Below are 20,023 nucleotides of genomic sequence, written 5' to 3' on the forward strand. Positions count from 1 at the left end.
AAAATATAGCCGCATGATACCGATATACAATTCAAAAATACCGCCAAAAATGATTGACAAACAGTGACGGACTTTTGACAGTTCATAACCTCTTGTCGCTTCTGTGGGAATCTTAGAATATAGATATATATATTTTCATAGATTAATTAGTTATTAATGTTCTAAGCATAGACTATGGTTCTAAGGTGGGAATTATAGATAAATTCTAACGCATAGATAGAAAAGTCCCATATGACGGATCGAAACACTGTTTCTGCGCCCTCTCCTGGCTTGGGGTGAACTAATTTGAATTGACTAATTGAACTCTTTTTCAATATATGGTATGGAATATATTTGTGTTCCGTAATATGGACGCTGTATGATGCTTGTAACTCAAAAACGGTGCATTTCGCTTATATAGTCAACTCCAACCAAAATCAGAATCGGTTGATAGTTCATCTACATATGATATTAAAATAGATTCCTACTGCCAGGCCCATTCGAGTATCAGCCCAAGTCGCGAAAAACAAAGTTCGATCACAGAGGATTTGAGCGATTTTTTGGTTTCGACCAGAGAGAGGACAACTGTACTGTACTCTGTGATATGACAAGACATAATGATCCATAGAAACAACACATAATATGACTGCTGCCACTGAATGGGTGTGAATTGAATTTTTCACAATTACAATAAATCGTTTTGTAAAGATATATTTTTGCTTATCACCTTTAATGAAAAACATCATCTACAATAAACAATATGAGCAAAAAGTGTGCTAGATGTGACAAAACGGTGTATCCAACCGAAGAATTGAAATGTCTGGATAAGGTTGGTGCAAAGAAATATCTTTCAAGTAGATTATTTCTTTTTTATATTCGTGTTTTAACACAGATCTTGTATTCGTTTTCATCAGGAAAACTAAGGGTTATAATTTTGGATTTTCTGTTGTAAGAGCAAATGAAGTCAAGGTTGATTTAGTTCAATAATGTGTCACAAAGTACCACCAATTTAATTATCTTCAATTAATTTTTATTATTATTTTGTTATTTTTATCCATTTCAGATATGGCATAAGCCATGCTTCAAATGTAAAGAATGTGGAATGGCTCTCAACATGAGAAACTATAAAGGATTCAATAAGGAACCTTACTGTGAAGCGTAAGAATTTTCTCAATGGTTGACACTAGTTGAATAATAAATATATCCGCTGTTAAAATGACTATTCGGAATGTTTTATGCTCACAATATTAGAAATATAACAAAATCTTTGTGGTCGGTCTAGATAATCTTTTGATAAGGAAATTAATCAGTTTCAAGAGATAAGAATTATATGTTCATTCCCAACATAATTCCTGAAGATTTCAAGTTATTATTTGAGTCATCATTACTAGATGAGCTACAACAGATTCCTCATTCGATAATTTCTCTCCGTAGAGTTTAATATATCTCAGACCATGTCTTTTTCAAATTAAGAACCCCTCTTCTTGCGACAAAGTTCTGTGTTTCATAAATATTCTGATATAATTGATGAGGTCTTTCCCCTAGTGTTTCTAACGAAATTGGAATTGTTTCCTTTGTTGTGTAATAAACCCGGGATACAATTCTTTCTCCATTTCCGAATATTCCGCTAAGCTTGTACCATATTAATCCCAGATTCAAAGTATATAATCAGTCTCCGGTCATTATGTTTATTTGCAGTATTCAATAGAATAGGTTGTGTTGAAAGCAAATAAATTTTATTATTATTACATAAATGTTAGTGATATGGTATAAGCTAAGTGTTCCTCGTAGTCACAGAAAATCAACTCTAATTTCTCCACAGCACTCTTGACCATTAATAACTCTCTAATTATTGAATTTGGGAGCATAATTATGTTTGGACACTACTCTTATTTTTTACCGTAGAATCCAACGAAATCACAAAAAAATAGGGTTCTAATTTGAAAATCGAAAGTTATGATACAATTTTTGGCACAATATTTGAAACACCCTGTGATGATATTTCTCAAGTTCAAGATATGCACGATATTCCTACATTTCTCCGTCCTCTCTTTTCACCAACGGTTGATATATATTGATTGTATATGGAACAAATTTATTTAACTGAAGAATAATACAGTGACTAAATAAAATGGGCCTTACATTTTGAATAAATCCCAAAAATCAAGTAAATGGAGAATTTAAACAAAAAGCCGCCATATTTAAGCTCGTCTAATCAAAAACTAGGTCTATAGGTTTAGACAGGTTGTCTCGTAACTTTCAACCAATCAGCGTCAATCATTCGTGACGTCACTCGATTTACATTAAATAAATAACATTTGATTGCAATGAAATCGTGGGTTTTCACGGATTTTCTTATTAGTTTGATCGCGTTTATCGTTTATAGCCTATCCTAAATAGTCTTTAATATCTTCAATCATAAAAAAGCTACGACAAAATGTCTGTCAATGATGGCCAATGGCGATACAGACACCGGATGACGCCGACGCGTTACCCCACTTACAACCTGTGTAATGTACAGACCTTGGTCGCCACTGTGGTTTATTGAGTCACTGCAGGTATATCCATGTCATCTGTGGTTCAATAAATTTTTGATTGTCAAATGATAAAATTTTCTTTCCCGATTATATTAAAACTTAAAATATAAAGCTTCAATTATAATCGCAAATGAATACTTCAGAATTTTCATTCCAGATTAGTATGAAAGTTGAAATATAAAGCTTCCATTATAATTGTGAAGAAAACTCCGAAATTTGACTATCAAATATTTATAGAACCATAGATAAATAACATGGATATATTTTCCGAATGTGGAATTTGAATTTCCTTAGGTTGATTTTGAATGGAATAGCTTGAAATTAAATCAAAACTACCAATATATTCACATAATATACGGATTCAGAATCGATTGAGCATTCAGAAAATATGAAAAATATCATGAAATAGATATGATATCAATCCGAACTAGCAAAAAATCCGTTCGAGCTTTCTCACTCACACGAAAAATGTCCTGTATTGTTTTCTACGAAAGAAGAAATAATAGAATTTACTTAGTTTCTCTAATCAATTGCAAAGATGAACATGCCTATTTTCGATGTTTCACTTACAAAAATCATCCATTAACTTTACTCATAAAGACTTCAATGTGTACTTCTGCCATGACTCACAAAAAAAAATGTATGAAATTTCGAATAAAACGCGAAATTTGTTGTGAATATAATGATTCGAAGAGGAGACGAAACGACTGTCTTGTAGTTGTGAAAAGTTCCATCTATTCAACGCCCTTCAGCTTCATTGGCACGACTCGAGGGGGCTGCCGGACTCCCCCGAGCCGTATACGACTGCCGTGTGCCGTAAATACGACCATCATTCACCCATGAATCGGATACCGGTGTCGTGTTGATGTGAAACAATCCTCAAGCAGGGTCCACACTATGCCGCGGTAGGCCGGGCGGGCTAAGTCGCGCCGACAAGCCTGATGAGTGCACATGTTTTTTTAAGTGTCAATGGCTGCGTTCAGCGAAAAGAGCAGTTGCAAATCTAATCACTGAGCGCCAACAGATCCTAAAGTGATCAGACAGCGGTTTTCTGATCGGTTAGAAAATACCTAACCTCTAAAACCTCTGTTTTGGCAGTTCTCACGTGTTGAGCTTAGTGAGCGTAATTCAAAGAAAAATGGCATCCGCTCACTGAACATGTTGAGTATGCGCTCACTGATTAGATTCGTTCAGCGAAAATTCTTGTTGTGTCCGTTGAACGGAGCCATTGGCTGCGTTCAGGGGACACAACAGTTGGAAGAATTTTCGCTGAACGAATCTGATCAGTGAGCGCATACTCAACATGTTAACTAAGCGGACGCCATTTTACTGAGCGACTGAATTACGCTCACTAAGTTGTGAGAACTGTCAAAACATCCAAAACAGAGGATTTAGAGGTTAGGTATTTTCTAACCGTTCAGAAAACCGCTCTCTGATCACTTTAGGATCTGTGAACTCTCAGTGATCAGATTTGCAACTGCTCTTTCCGCTGAACGCAGCCATTAACTCGTAAACAGCATTATGAGGGGATTACCGACATCTGGATACTAATGAGTATTATGCATAATGCGGCACCTTTGATGGTTTTTGATGTTAATTAAATTTGTCGGTATTACTTTCTGTTGTTGCTGAGCGAATTAAATCTCATTCAGTACTTCGAATTTCTACACGTCATGTGATATTTGTTGATCATGCTTGAAATGCCGCCATAGGCGACCGCCTACCCTGCCTCCCCCCTAGCGACGGCCCTGACTAGAAACCTGCCGAGTACTTAGTGTATTTATCTACCCCTAAATTTGTCGCCCGGGGCAAGGTATATTCTGCTTTCCTTTGCCAGTTGATCTAAATTGTTCTGACTTCGAGTAATTAACCATCTTAATATTCTTTCCTCTCCGATTCATCGAGTATCTACTCGTAAGATAGATAAAAAACTTTATTTTATTGAAAATACCCCACAAATATAGAACATGCCAAGCATTTTCAGATCATTCATAACAAATAGCAACTTTTATTATGCCCCTTGAATGCCTACACCAAAATCTCTTGAATAATTTATGTTGAATGTTATCTATCCCGTTTCTCCTCACAATCCTATAATTTTTAAGATCAAAATAAAACAATTTTTATTAGAGCACCAAACTTATTTTAGTTCAATGTTCTAAAGATGAAATTTTTTTATTTCACATGGTTTCATTCTTGATTTCTCCACCTCCACGGGGCTGTTGCCTTTATCTCATAGCCTGTAAACAAGTATAAATTTTTTGGGGAGAGATAATTGACACACAAGAAGATACATTTCTGTAGCTTAAGCCGTTTTGGAATTTTGAATGAGTATGATCAAGGCAGCAATTTTGGATGATTTTTTTCACTTCTGAATAAACTTTCTTGCTCCTAGTCCTCTGTGAAACCTAATAATCTTCATTAATGTGAATGGCCTATCCCGTAGACTTGAAAACCGAAAATATTTTGGATCTGAACTTACATGTTTTTGAAAACCGTTGTTGACTGAACATCGAAATTTCCAATTCAATCTCCACATGGAGCTCGCAGATAGACGATAAAATCTGATAATTTAAATAATTAATTAATTAATTTTTTTCATATATATGGGCCGTCACCCAAGTGATGACGGCCCATATATATGAAAAAAATTAAACCTGACGTATTTATTAATAAAAGAAATAATCTTTTGCTGGTAATAGTGTTATGAAATGGAGTATTCATTTCGACGGAAGAGTGCTAGATTCATTTTGTATTTTTTTGTTCGGTAGAAAACAAATTTATGGATTAATGACAGATCATAAGCAACTCAGTCTGAATTATTCAATCGAGTGAATTTCTAATTCCAACTGTTTATTGAGTGCAATGGTTAGCCTTGATCTCGAATGTCTTTTTCACCAACTCAAACGAGTTAGTATCATGCCTTTTCAACCCTAGTTGACTAAATTCTCTAACAATATGAAGTTAGATAACAGCAGGCAGATGCCTGCTGCGCATTACCGTAAACACTAGCAGCTAAAGGTACGCTGTCGGTGAAATCTAGTACAGAAGAATTGCCTAGGTTAACTTAAATAAGTTTTCTTATCTATGATGAGTTCTTGAAAGATTTTGTATTGAACTTTTATCCCTGATTTAAATTTTTCAATTTGTATACAGCCATATTCCAAAAGCCAAAGCTACAACAATGGCTGAAACTCCAGAATTAAAAAGGATTGCAGCCAATACAAAGATCCAGTCAAATGTTAATTATCACGCCGATTTTGAAGCTAGCAAAGGAAAATTCACACAAGTAGCTGATGATCCTGAAATGTTGAGGATTAAGCAGAATACCAAAATAATAAGTAATGTAGCATACCATGGAGAGCTGCAACGAAAAGTACGTATTATGAAAAAAGAAATATGTGATAGTTTGCAAATCTAAATTATGCGAGAGAAATAACTTGCATGAAATACTTGTCAAAAAACGCCACTATAGCGGATCATTTAATAGGAGAAGAAGCATTGCCAGATTACAATTAAGATGTCTAAAAACATGGTGAATGCACTCGTCAAATTTTGAATGCAATGACATTCGACCAAATTGAAAATATTAGTTTTAGTTCGTGGCGGCGCCGCAATGTCAAACTTGTCATTTCGATCTTTTTCCGTTGATTTTGATTGGATACATTAATTAAAACCCTATACTGACCAATCAAAAGCGACGTGTAACGTAGTATGATCGTGCAAAGTCGTAAAACAAAACACGAAACGTTTACTGGAATTAATTCAAATATTTGTAATAGAGAGAGTTTATTGGTATTTCAATTACAAGAATTACTTCCATAGATCATAACAAAAATGAAAGATATACATATACAGTCCATTCAGGAATTATTGACATCGAAGTAGGCCATGAACGTCTAGTCGCGGCTTTATTTCTAGTTACAAAAATATCACTAAAAATTGCTATGATCCATCATAGAAATAATCAGTTTATATTATTTTCATAATTTTTCTATTCCAAAGATCCCAAATTTTCTAAATTACGAAGGGGCGCATACAGTCATGATCTATAATGTAAATATATTGGAATGATATCACATTTCAAGGAAATCCAATGAAGAGATATCAATTCCTTAAAGAATCGCCAATGGAAGATCCCATCAAATATCATTAAAATATGCATATTCCTTTTCACCGAAGGCTCTTCAATAATTGTTGCATTCTTGATGGGCACTGGATACCAACCTACTTGCAAAATTCTAATCATATAACTCATATGGATCATTTTAACTGTGGTGTCTAAACTGGTGAAGAAAACAGAAAAAAACTGGTTGATAAATTTAAATAGTGTAGCTAAGTGAATGAAAGAGCAATATCATAATAAGACAGAAATAAAATTCAAATAATCCATTTAGTATATGAAGATTTTTAACATCACAGTTGTACTGTAACTTTCAAAATTGGAATCAATTTATCAGTCGATGTGTAAATTACTTTCTAAAGTCACTATTTATTGAAACTGTTCATGACATGAATGATTGATTAAACTTGTATGAAAAATATAGATACTATTTGTACACTCAAGTTTTCTATTTTTTATTGAAATGTTTTTATACTATTTACAATTAAATTACATGAATCATTTCAAAATTTTATTGCATTCTGTTATTATCGTTAAGTGGTTGAAAGGTGAAGAAATTCTTAAATTTACTCTTCTGAATATATTTTTCAATTGAATACTCAGTAAAAATTTTATAAAGCAATTAAAGTTTATTAGATATATGGATTACTCATTGAAGAATAAAAATCAGGTATTACAATACTTAATTTCAAAATAGAAAAGAAATAAACTATATATGCAATGCCAAGACTTCGTTTACAGATCTTTTTCATATAGCTTGATAGTATAACTTCAGTCATGCTCCATGAATTTTTGAAATTCATCATTTGAGAACACATTATTTCAAATATCTGCAGAAGAGATATTAATTTGGCAACCAAATTATAACATAATTCTCCCTTCATAGATTTATATAATCCTCATGATCACCACTGCCAAAACAAAACATCCAGGTAAAAATCCATCAATCCAGCATTAAAAATAGTGCTCCTTCTACTTTTACCCTTGAATATACTTGAAAAACTTTTTGTTTTCTTTCTAGAGTTCACTGTTGAATAAGACTGCCATTTTCAAATATTCAAGTTTCCTCCAGATAAATGAATTTCACATTTTGTTGCAAATATTCTCTGTATTCACCATGAAATCGTACTCAACTTATTATATTTTTCTGTATATCATTGAGAATTTTCTTTTTATTAACTGTTTTGAACTGGTAACCAATTAATTTTATGTAATGTTGTCTTTAACTTTGATTGATTAAAATCCAGATGCCTTTTAGTCAAATTTTATCCAGACTGATATAACAATCATTCAATGATTCTTCGAAGGTGAAATCGTATTGCATAGGTTTTCTTCCACTAATAATCCAGGCTGTAATGACTTGCCTTATTTTTTAAAACAGTACGATTAGAAAGATTGTTGGAATTAATACATTTCAAATATACACTCCTGCTATTTATTATTTTGAGTTACCTTATGTAACATTTGACAGTTGTTTTTTTGATGTCATTAGTAGAAGTTATAATAAAAATATTGCGTTCAGTTCAGTTCTTTTAAACTGCGTATCAACTAAAATAATAACTACAGGTTATGGGCTCAGGCATTGAGTTTGCATAAAAAGACCAAAGTTTTTGCAACTGTTGAACAAATAAAGAACGTAAAATTCGAGAAATTGAAATATCATAAAAGAGATCGAAGAAAATGGCTCAAGCATCAACAAGTTATAGAATAGAATCATTGAAAAATGATAACTATGATACTTGGAAGCTTCAAGCACAAGCAATTTTAACAAGAGCTGGTTTATGGGATTATGTGTCTGGAAAGAAAATCAAACCCGGTGACACAGCAGACGAAGAGACTAAAAATAAATGGATTAACGATGATTTAAACGCAAAATCAGAACTTATTTTAATAATATCACCAAATGAACTGAGACAGATTAAAAACTGTTCAACATCAAAAGACATAATAATAATAATAATAATAAGTAGATATATTTCAGAGAATGTTACAGTGTCATACAGATGTTAATATGGTAACATTAAATGAAACAATGTCATATAACCAAAAACAAAACAAAAAAACCGATCATCCTCACAATGCATATACTATACGCGCACAAAGTCCTCTATAGAATAAGGCTCTAAATCAATCAATAATTCCTTAATTTTTTTCTTGAACACTTTCATACTATTACACATTTTTAGGTTCTCGGGAAGTTCATTAAACAATCTAATACCCGAATAAGAAGGGTGTTTCTCCGTTATTGTGAGTCTATGTATCGGATAACTGATATTGAAATTTCTCGTACCATAGTTGTGCATAGAACCGCACTGCTCATAATGTTCCAAATTCTTAAACATAAAAACTAGCACTTCGTAAATGTAGAGAGCATAAACAGTGAGAATATGGTTCCCTTTGAAGACGCCTCTGCATGATTGACGGTAATCCAGACCAAATATAGTTCTGATAACCCTCTTCTGAATACGAAAAATCTCCAGTGTTTGAGTTGACACTATAGAACATCAAACCAAACCTCATCAAGCTCTCGAAGTTGGCGAAATAAAAAATCTTGAGTGAATTCACGTCTAAGTATCGACCTATTATTCTCAAACTATATGCGACAGAATTCAATTTCTTTCCCAAACCAATTATATGGTGGTGCCAATTCATGTGTTCATCTATGGAGATGCCTAAAAACTTAGTAGTCCGATCAGTGTTCGGATCTCTATTCAACAACCTCACAGTGGTTGGTGTCTCCATTCTCTGTTGTGGTGTTCTGAACAGTATCAGCTTAGTTTTATCTGGGTTCAAAGCCAAGCCATTCCTTTCAAACCATTGCTCCACTCTATTCAAACACATAGAAGCAGTACTGATCAGTTGGGGATAGTTTGAGCCAGACACTAGCAGGTTGGTGTCATCTGCATAATTTATGATGTGACAATTGGCCAGATTTTCAGAAACAGCTTCCCCGGTCCCAGATTTCTCACATTCAAGAACATTAACAATATCGTTCATAAAGAGAACAAATAATATGGGTCCTAACATGCTACCCTGAGCTACACCCCAGGGGTTTTCTTTTATTTCTGATTTTATAAATTTCCCATTTTGTTTCACCATAGTTCTTTGTCTCCTTCTGATTAAGTAAGATTCGAACCAGTTCAGCACATTTCCTCGAATTCCGTATCTTTCCATTTTGATCAGTAAAGATTCATGATTAAGTGAATCGAAAGCTTTCGACAGATCCAAGAATATACCCAGCAAAATCTCATTATCTTCAAATGACCTGACAACGTTTTTTGTGAACTCTGTTATGGCGGTTAGTACAGATTTTCCTCTTATGTAGCCATGTTGATTGCTACTCAGTACGCTGCATGAAGTCATAAAGTCAACCAGCCTACTGCACATAGCCATCTCGAAAATCTTAGAGAATGATGGCAAGATACTAATAGGTCTATAATTTTCAAACGAACTATGGTCCCCCTTCTTGTATATAGGAACTATTACTGCTAATTTTAGTTGTTCCGGAAAAATTCCATACTTGAAGGAATTATTCATTACATAGCAAAGGACCTCAGATATGGCATTTATGCATTGCTTGATGATCTTCACTGGTATTTCATCCTCTCCGCTGGTGTACTTATCCTTCAATTTACTTCCCATCAATTGGATTTCCTCTGTTCCTCTGTCATTTGGGATACATTGAGCAAAATTTACCAAAGTAAAGGACCTGCTCGTAAAGCAACATTATTGAAAAGTTTAATTTTGCAAAAAATGAATGAAAGGGACAATATTCGGCAACATCTGAATAAGTTTGCTGATACAGTAGATAAATTATCCGAAATGGATATCCAAATTAACAATGACTTACTCAGTATTATGTTGTTATACTCTCTTCCTGTGTCATTTGAAAATTTCCGAATAGCCATAGAATCCAGAGATGATTTACCTACACCAGAAAATTTAAAGATAAAAATTCTAGAAGAAAGTGAAGCCAGGACCAAAACTTATCCAAGTAATAATCATGGAGAAGAAGCTCATCTTGGAAGAAACCGAAGATATCGAAATAAAGGGTTCAAAAATTTAGGAACAGAAAACAGATTTTCTAAGAACAAAACCTTCAGGCAAGAAAATAGAACAAACTGTGAAAATTGTGGTCGTTTCAATCATAGAACCATAGAATGCAGGGCTAAAAACAAGAATGAAAATCCTAAATCTTTTAACACCGAAGAAATTTATCTAGCCACTGGAAATAAGAAAGGACATGTAAATAGTTGGTGCCTCGATAGTGGGTGTATATCCCATCTTTGTTTTACAAACGAAATGTTCAGAGAAATTGATGAAAATTCCGAAAACGATTGTTTGAAACTGGCATCAGAAGACCAAACAACACCAATAGAAGGAAAAGGCGAAGTCACATTGACATTTTCAGATGAAGATGAGATAATAAACTTGCCGAATACACTTTACGTACCAAATCTTACAACTAATTTAATGTCTGTTAGCAAAATTACCGACAAAGGATACACGGTGTTATTTAAGAAGAATAATGCAATAATAAAAGATAAAAAAGGGCAACCAATACTGAAAGCACAAAGGAAAGATAATTTATATTACATACAGAGTGAAATTTCATCCAATGATGAACAAGAAATTTCATTTTATTCACCTAAAATGATGTTATGGCATGAAAAATTAGGTCACATTAATGAAACTGACCTTAAATCTGCTATGAATAAAAACATAGTAAATGGTTTAGATTTTAATACATCAGACAAATTGAATGATTGTGAAATATGTATAAAAGGAAAAATGACGAGGTTGCCATTTCCTCCAAGAGAAAATCAAACAAAAAATATTTTGGAAATAGTTCATTCTGACGTATGGGGACCAATAAAAATGAAGTCACATGGTGGTTCTCAATATTTTGTCACGTTTACGGATGAATACTCCAGATATTGCAAAATTTATTTCCTTAAACGAAAAAATGAAGTTCTAGAGATCTTCAAAGAATACAAAAGCGAGGTAGAAAATGAACACGACAGAAAAATAAAATTTCTCCAAAGTGATAATGAAAGGTGTGAATATGTCAATAAAGAATTCGAAACATTTCTGAAGCAAAATGGTATCAAAAGAAGATTATCCTGTACATACACGCCACAGCAGAATGGTATTGCTGAAAGGAAAAACAGATCATTGCTTGATAAAGCACGATGTTTAATGATTGCAGCTGGACTTCCGTTAAATTTTTGGGCCGAAGCCATCAACACAGCTAACTACTTAATAAACAGATCACCATCAAGAGCAATAGATGGTAAAACACCATTTGAAAAATGGGTTCATCGTTTGCCATCAGTCAAACATCTACATGTTTTCGGATCTAAAGCATTTGTATTGAATAAAAAACCAAGTAGAGGAAAGTTTTCACCACGTTCAGAAGAAGGTATTTTCATGGGGTATTCGGAAAAATCTAAAGCATTTAGAATATGGATGCCAAGTCAAAGAGAAATCGTAGTTTCAAAAGATGTAAGAATACTAGACAACAAAATGTCTGAATTTTACAAAAAAGAAAATGATTATGATATAATTCAGTATGAAACAGATTATGATCAAGAAGAACAAGAAGTGGGAAAAGAAGATAAGCAAAACAGAAACTTCGAGATTGACATAAAAATAGATAGAACCACTCAGAAAAATCAAGAAACGCAAAAAAGTTATCCGGTTAATCAAGAAGAATGTCAGAGAGAATCCGTAGAAGAAATAGGAATTCTAGAAGAACAAGAAATTAGACCCAAAAGAAACATTCAAGCACCTAAATGGACAGAAGATTATGTTACATATTTCATTGGGGAGAAGGATGCTGAAGAAGATAAAGATGAAATATGGGACGAAGCTATAAAAAATGAAATACGAGCGCACATAAGAAATGGTACCTGGACAATTACTGAGAAAAAAGAAAATAAAAATATAGTTACAAATAAGATGATATTGAAAGAAAAATTCAATGCTGATGGAAGTTTAGAAAGAAGAAAGGCAAGATTAGTAGCACGAGGTTTCAGTCAACGTCCAGGAATTGACTACACGGAAACTTTTGCACCTGTGGCGAAATTAAGCTCTATAAGACTACTATTAGCTCTAGCAGCAGAAGAAAAACTCAAATTGAATCAAATAGACATCACCACAGCATTTTTAAATGGTGAAATAGAAGAAGAAATTTTTATGAAAATTCCGAACAATTTTGAAAAATATCTTCAAGATATTATTTTGGAAGAGAGTATGAAAGATGATATAGATTTTTATTTGAAAGCTTTAAAAATGTTGGACGATTTGAAAAAAAATTCAAGGGAAAAAGTGTGTCAACTCAAGAAAGCTCTTTACGGATTAAAACAAGCCGGAAGGCAATGGTTTAAAAAGTTAGATACAAAATTGAATGAAATTGGATTCAAATCATCAGATGCAGATCCATGTATCTACATATACCGCAAAGGAGGAGAAAAAGCCATTATTGCAGTATATGTGGACGATTTGATTGTGGCAACATCCAGTGAAAACACTTTCAATTTCATAAAACAGCAAATTTTGACAAGTTTCGATATGAGAGATTTGGGAGCTTTAAATTATTGTCTTGGAATTGAATTCAAACAAGACTGTGACATTATAACCGCTAACCAACAGAAATACATCAATGATGTATTGATCAAATTTGGTATGTCGAATTGCAAAATCGCGAAGAGCCCCATGGAAGAAAACTTAAAATTGGAAAAAGGAAACCCAGATAAATTGGAAAATATTCACATTCCCTACCAGAATTTAATTGGAGCATTGATGTACTTATCAACAGCAACTCGACCAGATATATCTTTTGCAGTCAGTTATTTGAGCCAATTTAATAACTGCTACAATTTAGAACATTGGACTGCTGCAAAACGTGTACTGAGATATTTACAAGGTACAAAAAATTTTCAACTAAAATTCAAGAGTACTGGACAAGACATAACCGGATATGCTGATGCAGATTGGGGTGCATGTAAAATTGATAGAAGATCCTACACTGGTTATTGTTTTATTTTTGCCAATTCCACAATCAGTTGGGAATCGAGGAAACAAAGAACCGTAGCATTATCAACAGCAGAAGCTGAGTACATGTCACTTACAGAAGCATCAAAAGAAGCATTACACCTCAAAAATCTGATAAATGATGTGGGATGCCATCATAAAACTATTTTAATTTACAATGACAATCAAGCTGCACAAAAATTGGCATATAATCCGATTGTCAGTTCAAAATCAAAACATATATCGATAAAAGAACACTTCATAAGAGATCTTGTGAAGAATGGTGACATTCAAATAGGCTACAAAAGAACCGATGAAATGTTAGCCGATATTTTAACAAAATCCTTGAATGGAAATCGTCATTTTATGTTACTAAAAGGCATTGGACTCTACTCAAGCAGTTCGTGAGGAGGAGTGTTGGAATTAATACATTTCAAATATACACTCCTGCTATTTATTATTTTGAGTTACCTTATGTAACATTTGACAGTTGTTTTTTTGATGTCATTAGTAGAAGTTATAATAAAACTATTGCGTTCAGTTCAGTTCTTTTTAACTGCGTATCAACTAAAATAATAACTACAAAGATTCAAATAAATTGATCAATGTGTGTTTGAAATTGATACAACTTTTCAGTTTCAAAATTTCTTTGAACAAAACACAAATAAACTGAACAATCTAACCTCCTGTCAATGACATTTCCAATGCCAACCCGAAATCTGCAATTCAAAATGTTACTGAATGCGCCAGTACCAACTTAATTTCGATTTTCCACAGCCACCCGGGATGTCAATAATTCCTGAATGGACTGTAGGTATATAATGGTACAAAACTCGTAAATAATAAATAACAAGAATCTTAATTTGTTGATAGCGCTACCTACAGTTGACATATTCTCAAAATTGGCAAAACAAAAGCTAATCAGTTCATACACCTGGTTTTTAGACATCTTAATTAAAATTAATTGTTTAAACAAAATATCATTCAATATCATAGATTATTTGTTCCACATGTCAAAACTGACAATTTGGTGGTTTCGACTAAGATGTCTAAAAACCAGGTGTATGGACTGTTTAGCTTTTGTTTTGCCAATTTTGAGAATATTAGTTAAGCTTCGTTATGTCAACTGTAGGTAGCGCTATCAACAAATTAAGATTCTTGTTATTCATTATTTATGAGTTTTGTGCCATTATGTACCTATATATGTATATCTTTCATTATAGTTATAATCTATGGAAGCAATTCTTGTAATTGAAATACCAATAAACTCTCTCTCTCTCTATTTCAAATATTTGAATTCATTCCAGTAAACGTTTCGTGTTTTGTTTCACGACTTTGCACGATCATACTCGGTTACACATCGCTTTTGATTGCTCAGTATCGGGTTTTAATTAATGTATCCAATCAAAATCAACAGAAAAAGATCGAAATGACAAGTTTGACGTTGCGGCGCCGCCACGAACTAAAACCAATATTTTCAATTTGATCGAATGTCATTGCATTCAAAATTTGAGGAGTGCATACACCATGGTTTCAGACCTCTTAGTTTCGACTAATAGCAATTCATTATTTTATCCAGTTGTTCTGGATAATACTGATAAAACTGTTTCCATCGATAATACCTTGTTTACATTGAAAAGCTTAAATTTTCCTTTGAATATGTCATTATTAACACCTTGAAGTGCTTCGAGATTTATTGAAAAATGAACACAATTCTATTCAAGAAAAAAATAATCTTTCCAAATACAACGCGTTCTTCAAATTTTATCAGATATTGTTTTATTTTCATCACTCAACCATTTTTATTTGAGGCAAAAACATTCAAACAAACTGAATTAAGATAAAATCAGAATTTTATTGAATAAAATAAATTTTTTATTAGAAAAAATAAAATAATGATACAAGATCAAATATAGGTTTATTAAAATTTGAGTATGAATTGTTTACAAACTTCTCAAAATTTCAGTTTATTACAAAGTATTAATATCATTCAGAAGAATAAATTTAAAAGAATTACCTAGAATCCTTTCTAGTAGAATCGATATTTTCATTATGTTTCACATGATCATAACTATTAAGTTACATTTCACAATTGAAGAAAAATTTTGTTCATTTCTATCTGAAGTAATTTTTCGAAATCACTAGTCTTATATGATGAGAATGTGTTAAAAATATCTCATTCTTATCAGGTCCGTTCAAGCAACAGTCTGGACCAGTTCAGACTCGGATGACATTTGATTCATTAAATATTTATTATGCCATATTTAAACTGACTGCGACGTCCCATCCAACCGTTTGCTTGAACAGAACTTTTGATTTATAATTAAAAAAAGCAAGATATGATTCTTATCGGTTATAAAAAAATATGCACTATGCTTTTTTCAATAGGCTGAAATGGAACAAAAAAGACAACTTAATGAAAATGGACTAGGAGAACCACAACTGATGTCATCACCCACACCAATAGATCATAAAAATGCCAATCAGGGGCCACCTAGCTATCAACATCCTCCATCATTCAATCCAAACACGAATGTTGCTAAAATTAATGATTATGACACTAGCTCAGGTATGGGGGCGAGTCCCTATTCTTCTAGAAATTCACAAACTTTAATATATTCATCGGATCACGGAGGAGCAGTTCACAATGTGGGACAGAATCAACATATTGGTTCTGTTCTTGATATGGATCCTGTTAATCATAATTATGGTTCTCTAGGAAGAGTTTACCGTGCTATGTATGATTATGAAGCGCAAGATGTGGATGAAGTTAGCTTTGTTGATGGAGATTTAATAATAAATGTTAGCAGTTTAGATGGTGGTTGGATGACAGGACAAGTTAAGCGTACTGGTCAAGTTGGGATGCTACCAGCAAATTATGTACAATTAGCTACCATTTAACTACATATGTTTGAATTTTTATTTTAAACTGGATATCTCCAATTTTTTAATTAGGCCGAGTTGTGTTATCTCTTATTAATTTCTTCAGCAAAGTTAACACAGATATGCTGGTATACATAATGAATACTGTTAACCTCAATATGTCATTTATTTTTTATAACTTTATTATAACATCTATTTGTGTAAAGTCTATAACGTTTCCAATTAATTCAATTATACAATTTGATTAGTGGGAAACATCTCTGTTTAATTCTCCAACTAATGTCATTTGAGTTTTTGAAATGTTTTCTGCTCAAAGCACAATTATTTTATGACTTTTCAAAACATTTTCTTCTGAAATAATATCAATTCATCATCATTTTCATTCCCTTCAAGATAGGTACTATAAACACTGTCAATAGTTGAACTCTATTCTGAGAGTAATAAATTGGAGATAATCATGGCCTAATCTTGCCAAAGTGGAATATCAAATTCATTTCACAAATAAAAATGACAGAAATTCAAATTTTTGAAATGTCTTCCAGTTAATTTTGGGTAAAACGAGAGAGTAAAATAAAAAGAACGCTATGTCAATTTAAAATGTTTTGTTCATTGTTGTTTTTATGATAAGGTTCTCGATTTCATGAGAAGACAGGAAAACACTTGAAGAACTTTTATAAATACATATTAAATATATTCGCTGTAATCTGATCATTTTTTTTATCAATTGATTACTGATTATGTGTTTTTTTACTACTCTCGAATTTTTCTGTTAGTAAAGAGTACATTTTTTGTCTTATCATATTTCATACGAAGAGTAATGAATAATAGATTTCTTGAAATATTACAATATTCGCTGCAATTATCCACTCATTTACTGATCAGAAACTTAAGTTATGGTGATTAAAGCAAAATAGCATTCCTTTCTGCATTTATTTTTTATCTATATTTAAAATCATTGTAAGTTCTATAAAAAAAAAACGAATATTAATTATTGACATTTATTGCAGTACTGTTTCTAATAATTTGATATCTGATTTGTGATCAAAAACGAAGTGCCTAATTTTACTAGCCTTGAAGAACGAATTTAAATTTTCTTGAATTCATCACAAAAGTTTAAAACATAACTGACAAATTTTAATTATATCAGTGTTTTGAACACTAAAAAGGTAGGTGCTTGAAATAGATCATTTTTGGTATTTCATCAAATGAAATATTTACATCACTACTGTGTACATTTTGAAGTTTTAATATATATATAAAACTTTATATCTATTTAAATATATATAAATTTATATATATTAGTTATGATATGCTTTAATTTTTTTCACTCATAATTATTATATATGTTGATTAAAAAGTCCTAATGATAATGGTTTTGATTTATTTCCTTTAGTTTTATTATAGTTAGTTGTGGTCAGGATTGAATGATTGATTCAGCCAATCTATTTATAGATGACCATTCTGATTGAATATTAACTATAGTTACTATTCAACAAGTGTTTCCCTTTAGTAAAAAGAACTAAAAAATTAAATCTAACAAATTTATAGTAACTCCTGATTTAAAAAGAATGAAAAATGAATATTTACTGATTTCATTAACAACGAGCAGGAACTGAAAATCAGTTACAAGTGAGTGAAGAAGTAATGTGGTAGGACTATCTTAGGAGCATAACGTGCCCACAGAGGCAAAATAATAGCAACATCAGACAATAAAAGCAGGGCAACATGGAGATTAGTGTGTTCATTAACAGGAAAAAACATAAGAACTACAAATGTCCCATAAAAACAGATGATCCGAAACAACAGGCGGAGAATTCAATAAATTGTTCGCTAATGCTGCATAGTCGTAAATTAAAAATCTCCCATTTAAATCACCTCATAGGAAACATAAAAAATTCTTTTTTTGTCTTCAACATTACTAATTTAGAAGTGATGTTAGCCTCAAAGAAATTGAAGAACACTACTGCATCTGGTTATGATGACATTCCAGTCAGCTTGTTGAAAACTTGCATCTCAGATCAGGCGCGGATCCGGGGGAGGGGGGGATAACGTTCCCCTCCCAAATGGCCCGGACACCTCTTAAATTTTGCCGGCCCCTTCTAGAATTTGACATACTAAGGCTCAAATAATTACAAGATCAGCAAAAATTTCATCTTCAATACATTTCGTGAAAACCCATATTGATGAACGGCAAAAAATGACGTCCCAAAATGGCGGAAGTGTCTGGGGTACACATTTTGAGTATCTAAAAGTTGCATCACGCATCCTTCGGCTCTCAAGGTTTCCTCGGATTGGTGTTATCCCATTCGTGATGACTTTTACTGTATTAAAAGACGACGTAGTTCTTTAAGGTGCATTTTAGTATAGTATGTCCTAAGTCACTTGAACTAGTCCATAAAAACGCTTGGCCATAGAAGGCCTTTTGAAGTGGATACCGCGATCTGCTAAATACCGGGGTTTATTTGAAAGTATTGTTAGGCAATAAATTCATTGGTCCGAAAGGAATTTCTGGAAACTTGGACAAACCTTGTATAATCGAAATATTCATCTTCCTCCGAGTGACTTTGGAAATACTATACCTATTTGTATTTTCATAACTATAGTTTAAGGCGCCTATTTGATTAAAAAAAAAAAATGGCTCTTGGGAATTTTATTATTTCACTACTTATTATTATTATTTGAACTGGGGTCGTTTTGCTTCGGTAAGCCTTCCGGGAACTGCGACCATGCAGATCTTTTGTTCACTACCCTACTCATTCATATAAACCCAGGGAGGTCGTCAATGACGTTAATAAAATTGACAACCTCCCTATGGGCCTTGGCCATTACCTCTCTGGTATCCAGGACCGGCCTGCCCATGTGAATGGTTCTTAGGCCAGCCAGCTCTGGACACTTGCATATCAAGTGTTCAGCCGTTTCTACTTCCGATCCACAGAGCCTGCAAATCTCGTCTGCTGACTTACCCATACGGTACAAATGATGTTTGTACCGACAGTTCCCCGTCAGCAGTCCCACCATCACCCGAAGCTCTGCTCGCGACAGCTTCAGGAGCTTTCTGGTGTAAGTAGGTGAAAACTTCACGAATTTCTTTGCCTGAGCAAGTCTAGGAGTGTTAGTCCAGTGGATTGTCCTACTGTTCAACTCCCATAGCTGGACCGCAGCTTTGTATTGGTCTTTTCCTATCCCACAGAAAGGCTCAGGTCCAGCAGGTCTTAACCTTGATGCACTTTTTGCAAGCTCATCCGCTCTCTCATTTCCTTCAACCCCACAGTGCCCTGGTACCCATAGTAGAGTCACCTTATTTCCTCTGGCCAGTTGCTTTATGGTGTTACGGCACTCCCAAGTCAGCAGAGACCCCTGACAGCACGATTCCAGGGATCTCAGCGTGGTTTGGCTGTCCGTGGTGATGTAGATATGCGCCCCTTTGAGGTTCATTTTGAGACACTCCTGGGCGCATACATAAACA

General features: G+C 33.3%; 1 protein-coding gene across 1 annotated transcript; it reads left to right on the forward strand.

The window, feature by feature from the left end:
* Positions 1-546: 546 nt before the first annotated feature.
* Positions 547-17,927, forward strand: LOC123679514 (LIM and SH3 domain protein F42H10.3). The gene is made up of 4 exons (XM_045616952.1): positions 547-808; positions 1,043-1,137; positions 5,673-5,892; positions 16,063-17,927. Exons 1-4 carry the CDS (start codon positions 740-742, stop codon positions 16,573-16,575), a joined length of 897 nt encoding a protein of 298 aa, XP_045472908.1. The 5' UTR covers positions 547-739; the 3' UTR covers positions 16,576-17,927.
* The last annotated feature ends 2,096 nt before the right edge of the window (positions 17,928-20,023 follow it).

This window comes from Harmonia axyridis, chromosome 1 (assembly GCF_914767665.1).
Source record: "Harmonia axyridis chromosome 1, icHarAxyr1.1, whole genome shotgun sequence".
NCBI classification, from domain to species: Eukaryota; Metazoa; Arthropoda; class Insecta; order Coleoptera; family Coccinellidae; genus Harmonia; species Harmonia axyridis.

What these genes read in the sequence shown, in the direction of transcription:
- LOC123679514 (XM_045616952.1), top strand. Translation starts at nt 740, where the DNA reads ATGAGCAAAAAGTGTGCTAGATGTGACAAAACGGTGTATCCAACCGAA. An exon ending in AAGGAACCTTACTGTGAAGC is followed by an intron (nt 1,138 to 5,672) that starts GTAAGAATTTTC and finishes ATTTGTATACAG; the next exon opens with CCATATTCCAAAAGCCAAAG. An exon ending in ATGGAGAGCTGCAACGAAAA is followed by an intron (nt 5,893 to 16,062) that starts GTACGTATTATG and finishes TTTTTTCAATAG; the next exon opens with GCTGAAATGGAACAAAAAAG.